Source organism: Passer domesticus, chromosome 2, assembly GCF_036417665.1.
Source record: "Passer domesticus isolate bPasDom1 chromosome 2, bPasDom1.hap1, whole genome shotgun sequence".
Classification (NCBI taxonomy): Eukaryota; Metazoa; Chordata; class Aves; order Passeriformes; family Passeridae; genus Passer; species Passer domesticus.
Genome location: NC_087475.1, coordinates 100,240,498 through 100,254,887, shown reverse-complemented (window position 1 = coordinate 100,254,887; position 14,390 = coordinate 100,240,498). Strand labels below are relative to the sequence as shown.

General features: G+C 40.4%; 3 protein-coding genes across 7 annotated transcripts in view; 1 reads left to right on the top strand and 2 right to left on the bottom strand.

Moving 5' to 3' along the window:
• The first annotated feature begins 182 nt into the window (after positions 1 to 182).
• The window catches only part of KEL (Kell metallo-endopeptidase (Kell blood group)), a 48,000-nt gene continuing 33,792 nt past the window's right edge, over positions 183 to 14,390 (top strand). For all 5 annotated transcript variants that reach the window (XM_064409963.1, XM_064409962.1, XM_064409959.1 and 2 more), the window contains exon 1: positions 183 to 633. The gene's annotated coding sequence lies outside the window, so the exon portion shown is untranslated. The remainder of the gene's footprint in view (positions 634 to 14,390) is intronic.
• On the bottom strand, positions 4,293 to 5,366 carry LOC135294554 (taste receptor type 2 member 40-like). The gene has a single exon (XM_064409974.1). The coding sequence runs from the start codon at positions 5,332 to 5,334 to the stop codon at positions 4,399 to 4,401; it is 936 nt and encodes a 311-aa protein (XP_064266044.1). The 5' UTR covers positions 5,335 to 5,366; the 3' UTR covers positions 4,293 to 4,398.
• LOC135294553 (taste receptor type 2 member 40-like) lies at positions 10,568 to 12,140 on the bottom strand. The gene has a single exon (XM_064409973.1). It carries the CDS (start codon positions 11,827 to 11,829, stop codon positions 10,894 to 10,896), a length of 936 nt encoding a protein of 311 aa, XP_064266043.1. The 5' UTR covers positions 11,830 to 12,140; the 3' UTR covers positions 10,568 to 10,893.

The window sequence follows — 14,390 nt, the reverse complement described above, 5'->3', positions numbered from 1 at the left end:
CACTTTTGAGAGTGCAAGTTATTCCATGCTTTATTCTTATGCACTGGGATCTTCTCAGCATTTCTTCAGACAAGGCTGGGAAATTATTTGGTAGCTCTTTCCTCTTAGACCATTTAGGCTGCTGTCTGCCACTTCAGCTTTTTACTGGCTGTGCTGGTTTATCCCTGCCCTTTCAGGCCGCACTGTGACCTCAGGAATGCTCGTCAGGCCTTGATGAACAGCCGCTGGGCCCAGCTCCTCGAGCTTATCAGAAACGCTGTCTGCTCTCAGAAACTTGCACTGCCTAACGAGCTCCTGGATTTTTAATGAACAGCCTCGAAAACTGTTTTTCTTGCCTGAATGGTGTAACATCCTTATTCTCACAGTTTCAAAGAAGGGGTGCTGGCCCGAAGCGTGGCCAGGTTGAACACTGTTATGACTAAGGCCCGCTCACTTGTGGCCTACAAACAGCCCTCCAAAATGAGACCCTTGGAGCTCTCCTGGGCCGCAGCGGCTGGAACCGGCAACCACCCTCTGAGCCAGCAAACTTTCCTTTGCTGCGCCCAGAGACCACCAAATAACAATGGACCCTGGGCTGATACCCCCACTCCTCGAGGCCCCTTTACCCATTGAGGAGATGCAAGGGCATCCAAAGTGAGTATTTCATTACCTTCAAGGGGAATTTTTCATGAGTACCTTGCACTGACTTTTTATGTCTGTGTGCATACAAGTGTGCAAAACTATGGCAAAACAGGAGAAATGCTGCTCTCTCAGGTGTTCAAGTATCTTAGGTATCTAAGTAAGCTAGGCCTGTAAGTAACTTTTATTAAAGTCATAAGGTAAGTTAAATGCTGTTGAGTGTTATTCCTTTGCTAAATTGTTACATTTAAGGTATAATTTAAGTTATGTTAAATGCTGTTCAGTGTGGTTCTATTACTAAATTGTCAAGTTTAAGGTACAAGTAAGTTTAAGTACTGTTGAGTGCTATTAAGCTTTTAGGCTGTATTTCTTTTTATGCTTGCCCTTTCTATCCTTTTATCACACATAGCTAAACACACATCAAAACACACACTCACAAATAGATAGTACTTGGTTAATTTCTGTTTAGATTGAGTGGATTTTGTTTGTTGCTTTCTTACCCTTGGTGTGCCTTAATCATCTAGTAAGTAGTAGAGTGAACCTTGCCAATGACTCTTGTCATGCAGTTACTTAGTATTAAATCTGATTTTTACTGATACCCTTGCTGGTGATTTTTTAAGTAACCTCAACTTTCATAACACTGCACAATGAGGTTTTCTATTCAGGTTTCCTTTTTTTCCCTGTAAAATAAGTGATCTGAGAATCCATGAGTCTAAGATGTACTTGTAGATACACTCTTTTTGTAACTGTGGTAAAAACAAACAGTGATTTACTCCCTTAAGCAGAAATGTCCTTCATTTTTTGAGCAACTGACATTAATTGCTCCTGGACTTTCACAAACACATATATCCTGTCATAGCTGAACTGAAATTTCTGCCTATCCTGCATTTTAGATTAATTCCACACACATTTACATATGTGTCCAACTACTTGAAGATAATAGAATTTTTGTTTTTCAGCTCTGAGCTTAGTGTAGTGTTCCCTTCCATTTCATAGGATCAATGAAAACAATTCAAAAGCTAAGTGCAGATATCATCATTTTAATGTCCCTTCATAAAAGAAAGATACTGTTCTAAGAGATTTCACTGTGTAAGTAAAAGGTACAAAAAGAGCCCAGTGAATTGGCCTGAAAAAACAACAAAATTTGGCTTATATAAGACTCTTGTAACCTGAAGGCATGAATAATACTTGCATTTCCATATCTCAACAAACTAAGCTCCTCTGAGATGAAAAAAAGCAATTTTGGTGAAGAAACTGTCCATTTTAATAGATGTGTGTTTTTGTCTAAGACGCTATCCAGTTAAATGTTCTATTCCATTCTATGCCATTCATTTCGATATGCACATGCAAAGCTAATAAGGGACCATCAGACATCAGACCATCATATAATGTGCCCAGCTGCCAACCGTATGTGTGCTACCAATTTTAAATCATGTTTTGATGGGCATTGAAAGCAGAGTCCATCAGATGTTGTCCATTATGAAAATTCCATCTGTGCTTACGGGAATGCAAATCAGAGAAGAATCCTGTAGTCATCTCTCATGTAGATGTTTGCATTTCTTGCCTTGAGATAAGGACTCTAATCAAATTACTGTTTTTTCACCTGGAAAAGACTGTGCTTTAGAAAAGAAATGAGGACTACTCTCTTTCTTTGAATTGCTCACTGATTACTTCTTCATCTTTAAATTACAGTAATACAGAAAAGTGCTTTTATCAGAAAAGGGCTTTGTTTCAAATGCTGGCCTCACTGCTTTATGTTATGTGTGAACAGTTTCCTAGAAAATCTTTTGAACTTTTTCCAGGATGCTCAATAGAAAGAGGTACACGACAAGATGATTTGCATGATGTCTTTCAGCAATGTTAGAGCAGGATGAACTTTGAATTTTTTTTGTTTCATGATTTGATTCACTGTACCAGACTGGAATCAAGCTGCCATTGCAGTTATGTGGTATAGATGTGTGTGGAAAGAGTTCAGATGTTTTGGAAGGGTCTGATTCCATGACTTTTAAACCTTCTTCAGGTTGCAAACTGGCAGGTTTAGGGTGAGGGGTACAAATCACCTTTAGATTACAAACAGAAGTGAAAAAAGAGAATATGCCTGCTCTCAGACATGATGCATGTCTTCAGAGGATCCTAATCCCAAGAAATGTAATTTTCCTACTAATACAAAAGTTGCTATTTTCCTTCACAGAACAAACCCTTATCAAACTTATCTTATAATTTTTCCAATAGTGCACAGGGATTTAGTAGATGGTGCATATAATGCGTGTTGAAGGTATTTTTATTCATATGGCCATAGTTATTTAGGAGGTTAGTTACAGACAGAAAGGTCTTCCAGAATACTGGCCCTATGAGTCACTTTCCAATATTTCTGTCTACTTTCCCTCTTTGATTTCTAAATGTATGCTAATGAACTGGAAAGTATTTGATTAAATTTTATGGAAAGGAAACTTTGGAGGGAAGATATACGTAAAGAGGCTGGAAAAAAACCACAGGGACCACTTTTGAATCCCATGTGCATGAGGAATGTGGAATAAGGGAATGTAAACCAAATTGTGTGAGAGCAGCTGTTCAGGGTGTCCCTGCTGAGCAGCCGTTTGCCTCAGAGCTCAGCCAGGAGCAGAGCAGCACACACGGATTGTGGGTTGAGCACAGCCCACATGTTTTGCTTGTTGGTGTGGGCAGAGAGCTCTGAGGTTTCTTCCTGAAGGCCGGTGAGGGGAGAGCAGGGAAGGGCAGAGGATGGACCAACCCTCCCAACATGGGTGTCTCATGGTGCTGAGCTGTGAACCAGCATGGTGACAATGCATGGTGCTGACAATGGCATGTCAGCGTGTCATTACCATGTGCTCAACTTTCTGCATGTCTGTTAAATGGCATTAAAAATGTTCATGGATGCCAGTGCTGTCACCTGTGACACAGTTTCTGTCATGAGGGAAAGGAAGACTCCATCTCAAGTTATCCTTTGACTTGGTATTTTTTAATTTGTAAAATAAAGCAATTCAGGCACAGACTCAGATCTATTACAGGTCCATTGCTTCAAACAGATTGACAACATCCAACCCAGACACATTGAATCAGAATGGGCTTAGTGAACACAAGGCTCAAGTCATATATGTTTCTGTGACAGTTACTTTAGAAATATGTAAACTCCCACTACAGCTGGAAATGGTCATGAAGCTCCAGTTCTGATGTAATAATAATGCAGTGACACAGATCACTATTTCAGCAAGAGCAGGAATCTCAAAAGGCCATATCATTCTTTCCTGAACCATGCTGGAATGTTATAGGCAACTTTAGAATTATCAAATGTTTCTCTAGAGTTCAACCAGAATTGAAAATGATCAGTGAGATATTCTGAAAATATTGGGAATTCCTAAGAATCCTCATTAGGAGGTTTTAGTAACCAGAAACCGCATTCAAGCCTTATGTTGAGAGAATGTGACCATGCTTGTGCTTAAACAGGTCTATTCTATTTGTATCAGGTATTGTAGCTTCTAGCATTTCAAGAGATTACATTCTAGTCAATCCAGGCCCTGTTTTTTCTGCTGTATTAGGGAAACTGTGGTGATTTCCAAGGAAAGTACAGCAGATAGTTGACAACATGCACAATTATTCTTGACAAGACTCACATCCAAGTAAAGCAAATTCCCACCTTCCTAATGACTGGTGATCAAGGCCCTACTCTACACATTCCAGCATCTATTATTTATAACTCTGATTATTTCAATTTAATTTATTTGGATCTAAACTAGAAAGTCCAGGCTAAGCCAGTGCCTTTTACTTGGGTGCATTTCCGACATGACATTTAGTGTGGTGCCAAATCCTAGCTGGCAGCTCTCGAAATTTGGGATTGCTCCAAATTAAAACCACTGTGTGTGCTGTAGGGCAGGCAGCCATTATAACTACAGAGATTGAGTCTCCATTGCTTAAAGGTGAAAATCCATTGAATACAACAATAAGCACACAAATAAAATATATTATGTAAAGGATAAGAAAGGAACAGACTGACTTGATTACTTTCCTGTGGGCCTCTAAGCTGGGATCCCTGAAGCCACTTGCATTACTTTGCATCCGTCTGGTGTGTATCAACAGAGACTGAATCAGCAGAACACTGGAAACAACAGACAGCATTAAAGGCATAACTATACCGGCATTAGAGAGAAGAATTATTAAACCCAAACTGTCTTTTTTTGTTGTTCTCCTTGCTGAAGAGTTTGTCATGGATGAAGGAGCAGTGATGTTCTCATGCACACTGTAGACATCCCAGGCAAAGGGAATTGCAGCTGTGAAGGAGAAGAGCCATGATGTGAGCAGCAACCAGGGCACCAGCCTGGCAATTCTTAGCTTCAGCCAGATGAAGAAAGACTGTGTAAAACTGGCAACTTTAACACAATAGAAGACACTAAGCCAGGCTCCAAACCAGAGGCTGGAGTAGCTCAGAAATGTAGAAATTGTCTTGGTAACTGTTAGCAGGTTTTCCGTATGAATGAAGGGTTCATAAAATATATTCATAAAGAAATCCAGTGTATTCCATGACTGCAAAATGAATTTAGATAAAGTCAGAGAGATCACAATCATATCATATGGGGGCCATATTTTGTTCCCAGTGCAGCTTGATGAAATGGCAGCCAAGATAATTCCATTTCCTAGAATTCCTGCCAGGGATTCAATTATAGCAATTGATAGACAAAGGACAGCAAAAGATGTCACCATTGCAATACAAGAGCTTGCAATTATTACTCAGCTTCCTCTGGGCTCCTGAAAGCCTCAGATTGGGCACTGCCAATCCCAAGGAGCTGTTATGGGCAATGCTCACCTATTTATCTCAGGGGCAGAAGTATCCTAACATCATTTAATATTTCTGCTGCTTTACATGTTGTTTTGGGGGTTGATATCTCAGCTGATTTGTCTAAGCATGCAAATTGGGTCAAGATTCAATTGCATAGATTTCATTTTTGTGAAAGGATTTGCACTGGAAGGGTTATGGAGCAGGTGAACTGTGGTGTTTCCAAATGTGGGTTTGCACTCCAGCAAACCTCTTTGAGTCTGTTGTACCTCTGTACATGTTGAGATTTGTATTTTATATGTGATGCCTTAATGTCCCCCTTTGTTGCACTGTTATCTCTTCTGAGATATAGTTTCTGAGGTTTCTGAGACATAGTTACCATGGCCTCTCGTAATATCAAATAATTTCATGTTACTGCTGCAATGAAGATTACAATGTTCTTCTTCTGCCTATGGGAAGTTTTAAGCATCATAATTATTCTTGCATGCTTTCTCTGAGTGTCCCAATGGAGAAGAATAAATTTCTGTGAGAAGATCAGAACAGAGAAAAGGAAAATAATTGTACAGAGTACCTCACTGGTCCATTTTTCACCAGCCCCCAGAATAGATGTGGAGTTTGCCTAACAAGTTTGAGATCTGGGAATATACAATATTACACATAGGGGCAATGGCACAAGTGTTAATTGAGGCCCAATTTTGCCCCCATGTGGAATATGCATGTTTTTGAAATTCTGTTATATATTCTAAAGGAAATTAATTCAAACACTTTCCACATCTAAGGAGATACAGGTCTTTAAGTAAGTGGAGAGGCTTGGATTCCTTAAAAAGCTTTGGAACTCATGTTTCATCTGTAACCCAGAATACAGATGGTAGCATACCAAGGCTCTTCAAAAACACAGTGACACAAGTAGCTGTCAGTGCCACAGTAAGAAGCTGCAGGCAACGATCAAATGAGAAATTTTGAGTTGTTTTCAAGGTGGTTTCTTTGAATAGCTTGAAATTTCCTAGTGCTTAATATAATCTATGATGGCCTAGGAGAGTGTTCAAGTCTTTTTTATCAGGCACTCATAGGAGCAAAACTTCATAAGCATTTACCTCAGATATATATACATTTGTTTATATATTTTATATATGTACTACTATATGTATTATGTACATATGAGGTACAGATACTTGCTATTTGAAAATATATACCAAGAAAAAGTTTCAAATCATTCAAGACCCCAAAAAATTTTTTCAAAAATTATTTTACTTTAGTATCAGTACAAAGTCTTTTTCTCTTCTCCTTAAAATGTTATTAATAATTATTTTTAGTGACAGTAACATGATTGCATAGGCTTAATTTTTGTTTTTTAATCTGGGCTTATTGCTTTGTAACACAGTGATTCAGAGATCTCGTTCTATGTTCAGTTTCATTTGATAAAGGCTGTAAATGGCTTTCTCACTAATACATCTGCAAAGTTCTTTGCTGAAGTTCAGTTGAAAATGCTAATTTCCCTCTTGTCAAAACTTGCAAACTACTAACCTATTCTTCTGGTTTTATATGTTTATGATATGGGTTCAAAACTCACAGAAGATCTTCCTTAGAAAGTTTTTGAAATTGATTAGAACATTATGCTTCCAAATGTTGCAAGTGTACCTGTACTAGAGTTTTTGGAGCTGTCACACTTATACGATATTTGGCATGAAAATCTTTTAAAACACAATTCCTTTCTTATCCACTATTACAATTTCACTTTCACCTTGAAGAAATAAAAAAGTGTGTTTGATTTTTTGACAGGAACAGGTCTGTAGCATGCTATTGACAGACATTTCCAATAGAAAAAGGTCAGCAAATATGTATCACTTCCCTTTTAGTAAAAGAAAACGGTGTAGCTGCTGTTTAAATTCAACTTGTAAAATTCATCTCTGTGAATGCTCTTTTAAGCTCACTCATTGAATCATAGAATCACAGAATGGTTTGGGTTAAAAGGGACCTTAAAGACCATCCAGTTCCAACCCCCTGCCATAGGCAACGACACCTTCCTGTAGACCAGGCCCCATTCAAAACCCCATTCAGCGTTGAGCCTGAGCCTCTTGCCATAAGGTAACCAGCAAATGTCTGTGTGATATGTGTAGGGTTGATGGGCAAGGTTTTGGCAGTGGGGAGGCTGCAGGGGTGGTTTGTGTGAGAAGAGACCAGAACGTGCCCCTGTGTCACACAGAACCAGACCCAGTTACCCCCAAAAGGGACCCACCATTGGCCAAGGCTCTGCCCACTGGTGGTGCCGGTGACATCTCTGTGACTACTCATTTAATGAAAGGTAAAGACCAGTGCCCAGCAACTGTGAGTGAGAGGACAGGGAGAGATTATGTGAGAGAAACAGCCTTGCAGACAGCCAGGTCAGTGAAGAAGGAAGGGGACAAGATGCTCCAGGCACTAAAGCAGACCTTCTTGTGCTTTCCCTGGAGAGGACCACGCTGATGTAGACTGTGACCCTGCAGGCTCTGTCAGACCACACTGCAGCCAATATCCAAACTGCGGCCTGAACAGTTTGTCCCTGGCAGCAGGTGGTTGTGCCCTGGAGGAAGCTGCATCCTGTGGAGATCCCACCATGGACAAGGCTCGTGGCAGGAGCTGCAGCCTGTGGGGATCCCATGCTGAAGCACTTTGTTCCTGGAAGATTGCACCTTGTGGAGAGGATCCCCTCTGCAGTCCCCATTCCCTGTACCCCTGCCTTGCTCAGGGAGGGAGGAGATGGAAGAGTGAAAAGGCAGGGATGGGGGAGGAAAGCTTCCTGGTTTTATTCTTTCTTTCTTTCTCACTCCCCTAGTCTCTTATTGATTTGAAATAAATTCAGTTATTTTGCCCATGTTGAAGGAATCCCCACAAGGCAAGGCAAAGACAGTGTGGTCACTGTCAGGCCAGTAGTTCACCCACAATGTGGTCAAGGACAGCAGATAAGCTCTGTGAGAACAATTAGGGACATCCATAAGGCCAGGGATTGCCAGTCATATCCAGAGTGATAAGACATGCCCAGGATCAAGCCAGTAATTCCAGTCTGCAGGCCAGGATCAGTATCCAAGTGAGCTAAGCAGGTGGAAAGGCCCAGGCAAAGCTGCAGCACAGCTCAAGGAGAAGCAAAGTTTGACCGTCAAGCTTAGAAGCAGCTTCTGAATGTAGAGGGGTCAAAGCCCCACTGAGGCTTCACTCAGCAATTTGCTAAAAGGTTAGTCAGGTGGACTGTGGAAGTTGGCTCTGAAACAAGGCAGCCAAAGCCCCAAAAGCAAGGCCTTACTTTCACCAGAAAGTCCATGCATAGCTTTTTGTCTTCCCCTGTCCCCACATACACAGAAAACCAGTACAGCCTGGCACACTGATTTTGCACTTTTTTAAATCCTGCTGTGATGGGCACTAAAAATGGACTCCATTGCACGTTGACCTGAATTTCAATGATGAAAATTCCAGGCATGCTTATAAGAATGCAAATCAGAGAAGGATCCTGTAGTGATCTCTCATGTTGATATTTGCATTTCCTGCCTTGAGCTAAGGACTCTAATCAGATTACTGTGTTTTTTCTTGGAAAAGACTGTGCTTTAGAAAATAAATGGGTTCTTCTGTCTTTCTCTGATTTTCTTACTGATTATTATTTTCATCATTAAATTGCAGAAACCCAGATGTGTGCCTTTAACAGAAAAGTGCTTTGTTTCCAATGCTGGTCTTACTGTTTCATGCTACATGTGCACAGTTCCCTAGAAAATTTTGTGGATTTTTTTCCTGGATTCTCCATGGAAAGAAGTCCAGGACAAGATTTGCATGATGTCCTTCTGGCAATGTTAGAGCAGGATGAGCTTTGAATTTTGTTTGTTTTCTGGTGTGATTCACTGTAACAGACTTGAATCAAGCAGCAAGAGGGTCTGAGTAGCATTGGTGCGTATGTAAATAGTTCAAATGTTTTGGAAGGGTCTGAGTCCATGACTTTTAAATTTTCTCCAGGATGCTATGGTTAGTTAAGATGTGGGAATCAAAATGATTTCCATCTTATGGAGAAACAGACAAAAAGAGAAAATGGCTACATTCAATGAAGATGTGTGATATAAGAAGATCCCAACTGCTGTAATTCTCATCTTCTTACTGGTTCAGAGGCTGTTCCTTTTGCTTCCCCGAACAAATTTTTATCAAATTTGTTTACTAACTTAACCATTAGAACACAGGGGTTTAGTAGATGGTGTATATAATGCATGTAAAAGATAATTTTATTCATGTGATAATAATTAGTTAGGTCATCCATTACTGAAAGGAACATCTAGCAGAGGCTGGCCCTATGGCTTTCCAATATCTTTGTCAGCGTTCCCTCTTAGAACCTCAAATTCATGTTAATGAACTAGTAAATACTTGATTTAATTTTATGGAAAGGAAGCTTTGGAGGGAAGAGGCACTTAAAGAACCAGGAAAATAGCACATGCTTTTGAATCTCGTGTGCATAAGGAATGTGGAATAAGGGAACATAAACCAAATTGTGTGAGAGCAGCTGTTCAGGGTGTCCCTGCTGAGCAGCCGTTTGCCTCAGAGCTCAGCCAGGAGCAGGGCAGCACACACGGATTGTGGGTTGAGCACAGCCCACATGTTTTGCTTGTTGGTGTGGGCAGAGAGCTCTGAGGTTTCTTCCTGAAGGCCGGTGAGGGGAGAGCAGGGAAGGGCAGAGGATGGACCAACCCTCCCAACATGGGTGTCTCATGGTGCTGAGCTGTGAACCAGCATGGTGACAATGCATGGTGCTGACAATGGCATGTCAGCGTGTCATTACCATGTGCTCAACTTTCTGCATGTCTGTTAAATGGCATTAAAAATGTTCATGGATGCCAGTGCTGTCACCTGTGACACAGTTTCTGTCATGAGGGAAAGGAAGACTCCATCTCAAGTTATCCTTTGACTTGGTATTTTTTAATTTGTAAAATAAAGCAATTCAGGCACAGACTCAGATCTATTACAGGTCCATTGCTTCAAACAGATTGACAACATCCAACCCAGACACATTGAATCAGAATGGGCTTAGTGAACACAAGGCTCAAGTCATATATGTTTCTGTGACAGTTACTTTAGAAATATGTAAACTCCCACTACAGCTGGAAAGGCTCCCAAATCTCCAGTTCTGATGTAAGTATAATGCACTGACAACAGTCATTACTTCAGGAAGAGCAGAAAAAGATCAAAAGGATGTTTTGTTCTTTTACTGAATCACACAGGAATCTGAGTTTTGGCCTTGTTTTTCTCTTGTTCCAGAGAAACCATGGCAATTTTCAAGGAAAGTGTAGCAAATAGGAGACAACTTACAAAATATTTCAAAATAAAACTCACATCCAAGTAAAGCAAATTTTTACTCTTCTTCATCATTCCAGATCAAGGCCCTAATGTATTAATTCCAGTGCCTAATATTTTTTATCTCTGACAACTTAATTTAATTAATTTGGATCTAAACAAGAAATTGCATGCTAAGTCATGATCATTTACACAGATATAGTACTGAAAGGACATTTAGTGTGGTGCCAAATCCTAGCTGGCAGCTCTCGAAATTTGGGATTGCTCCAAATTAAAACCATTGTGTATCCTGTAGGACAGGCAGACAATATAACTATACACATGGATTCCTTATCACTTAAAGGTGAAAAGACTCTGGAGTAGAGGAGAAGCAAACAAATAAAATATGTAATATAGAAGAAAAAGAAGGAACAGACTGACTTGAAGCCTTTCCTATGGGCCTCTAAGCTGGGATCCCTGAAGCCACTTGCATTACTTTGCATCCATCTGGTGTGTATCAACAGAGACCGAATCAGCAGAACACTGGAAACAACAGACAGTATTAAAGGCAAAGCTGTACTTGCATTCCAGAGATAAATCAATAAAGTGAAACTGTCATCCCCTGTGGTTCTCCTTGCTGAAGAGTTTGTCATGGATGAAGGAGCAGTGATGTTCTCATGCACACTGTAGACATCCCAGGCAAAGGGAATTGCAGCTGTGAAGGAGAAGAGCCATGATGTGAGCAGCAACCAGGGCACCAGCCTGGCAATTCTTAGCTTCAGCCAGATGAAGAAAGACTGTGTAAAACTGGCAACTTTAACACAATAGAAGACACTAAGCCAGGCTCCAAACCAGAGGCTGGAGTAGCTCAGAAATGTAGAAATTGTCTTGGTAACTACAAACATGTTTTCTTCGTGAATGAAGGGCTCATAAAATAGACTCATTAAGGAATCCAGTGTATTCCATGACGGCAAAATGAATTTAGATGAACTCAGTGAGATCATGACCATGTCGTATGGGGGCCATATTTTGCTCCCAATGCAGCTTGATAAACTGGCAGCCAAGATAATTCCATTTCCTAGAATTCCTGCCAGGGATTCAATTATAGCAATTGATAGACAAAGGACAGCAAAAGATGTCACCATTGCAATACAAGAGCTTGCAATTATTACTCAGCTTCCTCTGGGCTCCTGAAAGCCTCATATTTGCCAGGCACTACCAATCCCAAGGAGCTGTTATGGGCAATGCTCACCTACTTATCTCAGGGGCAGAAGTATCCTAATGTCATTTAATATTTCTGCTGCTTTACATGTTGTTTTGGGGGTTGATGTCTCAGCTGATTTGTCTAAGCATGCAAATTGGGTCAAGATTCGGTTGCATAGTTTTCATTTTTGTGGAAGGATTTGCATTGTAAAACTATGGAGCAGCTCAACTGGGGATTTTAGAACTGTGGGTTTGCACTCCAGTATCTGATGTCCTGCTTTACATGCCTAGATTTGGTTTTCTTAAAATATCTTATGCTTTAATCTCTTCCTGTCTTGCATTGTCATGTCTTAGTTTATGAGAGTAATAATCTCTGTGGCCTCTTCTAATACTGAAGCAGATCCTTATCAGATGTATTCAAATATCTGCCAATAGGCTTGGTGGGCATGTGACAGCCAATCAAGGTCAACCCCCCAGAGGTATAAAGGATTTTCATCATGTCTCCCCTGTCATTGCACAGTATTGTAAAGGTTCTAATATTTCAAGGCCTTGTTTTTATGTAATGAACCAAAGTGATGACATCCTGTAGCACCTTTTGCAGGTCTGACTCCAGTTTCTTTGCTGTAATAACTCATCTATGAACATTGCAGTGAACAAATTCCAGGTGTAGTGATGGCAATGTAATCTTACCACCCAATCCTTCTCTTATGCCAGTCAAAGCAGCTGTTCCACTGGTCTTTACACTTGCACAGCTCTTCCAGGAAATATTTTTAGGAAATAAGTAATTTACAGTTGAGAATACAGCTTCTGTGGTAAATCTTCCCTTCAGTGGCTTAAAGAAAGTAGCTCTTAATTTATATCACTACTGAAACGGAATTTGTAAAACACATTAATCTGAGGCATTTTAGGAACATTTGTACTTTCATCCATCCACTCAGTAATCCTCTTCCACTATGTAATCCATGCTGATACTTGTCTCTTCAAACCTTCAGCAGTATTTTTATGTGTCTTGTAACAGTGTTTGCTGACAACAGAATCCATTTTAGTTTGCTGCTTTATTGCTTTCTGTGTATTATCCCAGCCATTTTTACTTTTTCTGGCAGGAAGAATGTTTCTCTGGTGCTATATGACAATTTTTTCTTTTGCTGTGAAGCCTCAAGAAACCTCAAAGGAGGCTTCTCTACACATCTGTCATTAAGTTTGGTGAAATTTTGTAAAGTAGTGAATTGAATCACGTGGCTTGAAACAAGGCTGAAAAATTGTAGGGGTTCATCTTTGTGCTCTGGATGCTTAGATTTTAAATAACTTGGTAATTCTCATGGCTTCATACTGACATTAGCTAAATTTTCAAAGCATTTTCAAGGAAAAGTTTTCAAGTACTTCCTGTCCATGTGATCTGCATGGCCACCACACACATGTGTGCTTGAGTAGTCTGACTGTAAGTGCTTGTGTGCATTTCTATAGACCACAGGATGATACAATCATAGAATGGTTTGGATTGGAAGGACAATTTACAGATCATCTAGTTCCAACCTCCCCACCACAGGCAGGGATACCTGCCCAAGGAGTATTTCCTCAGCCTCACTTCCTAGCCTGACTTCAATAAAACAGAGCTGTAACATCCACACTTCATCAGGAAAACGGATTCATCCACTTGTAGCAATACTGCCCATACATGACAGAATCTAATTAAGTATAGACATAAACAAATATCATAAATACCAGCTCTGCTGGAGATGTTTCAATAGGAGAGGTTAGACATTTAATGAAATTATGTAACATTGAAACAATGTCTGTTTGTAGTTATTAACATACTACAGTACCCTTCTAATGTTGTATAATTAGAGAATCGGAACAGTTTGCAGTCAGCAAACTGCTTACAGAAATAATTCTAAATTTAGGGTTATTACTAAATTGCAATTCATCCCATATGCAACAAACTACAGAACTTGCAGTTATTTCATGCAACTTTATATTATCCTGGTAACCCACACCAGGGAATGACCTTTGTTTCCATGGCTAAGAGATCCAGCGTGACTCATGTGCCTCTACTCACTGCAGACCTCAAAAGCCAAGCCAAGCCTACCGTATCTGGCAATGGGCTGACAGTCTGAGTGACACTGCTGCCATTCCAGCTGCTGGATTTGATTCTGCTGCTGTATTCTCAATTATGCTCATGCTCAGGATTATCTAGAAAGTACTGGAGCAATCTTTTTCTCTAGGAAGGGTCAAAGGAAGCTGCTGATGGGTAGATAACTCCTTCACCCCGTGAAAAATTACTGTCCAGTTCCAGGGATCATATTGTGCTGTGCACTTTGGTGGAACAGCAAGAAGTGACACATTTTGACCTGAAAAGGGTCAGTTTAAGTAAGTAGTGATCTCATGCCTGTCACTGTCACTGTATCACATTCTGGTCACCGACACCTGAGAAGGTGCTCCATTGCATTTTGCAGCCTTACTCCCTTGATGCTGATTGTCAGGCACTCAGTCTGAGTCCATGGTG

Bases quoted from the DNA above. Each gene is read 5' to 3' on its own strand.
- LOC135294553 (XM_064409973.1), bottom strand. From the start codon at position 11,829: ATGGTGACATCTTTTGCTGTCCTTTGTCTATCAATTGCTATAATTGAA.
- LOC135294554 (XM_064409974.1), bottom strand. From the start codon at position 5,334: ATGGTGACATCTTTTGCTGTCCTTTGTCTATCAATTGCTATAATTGAA.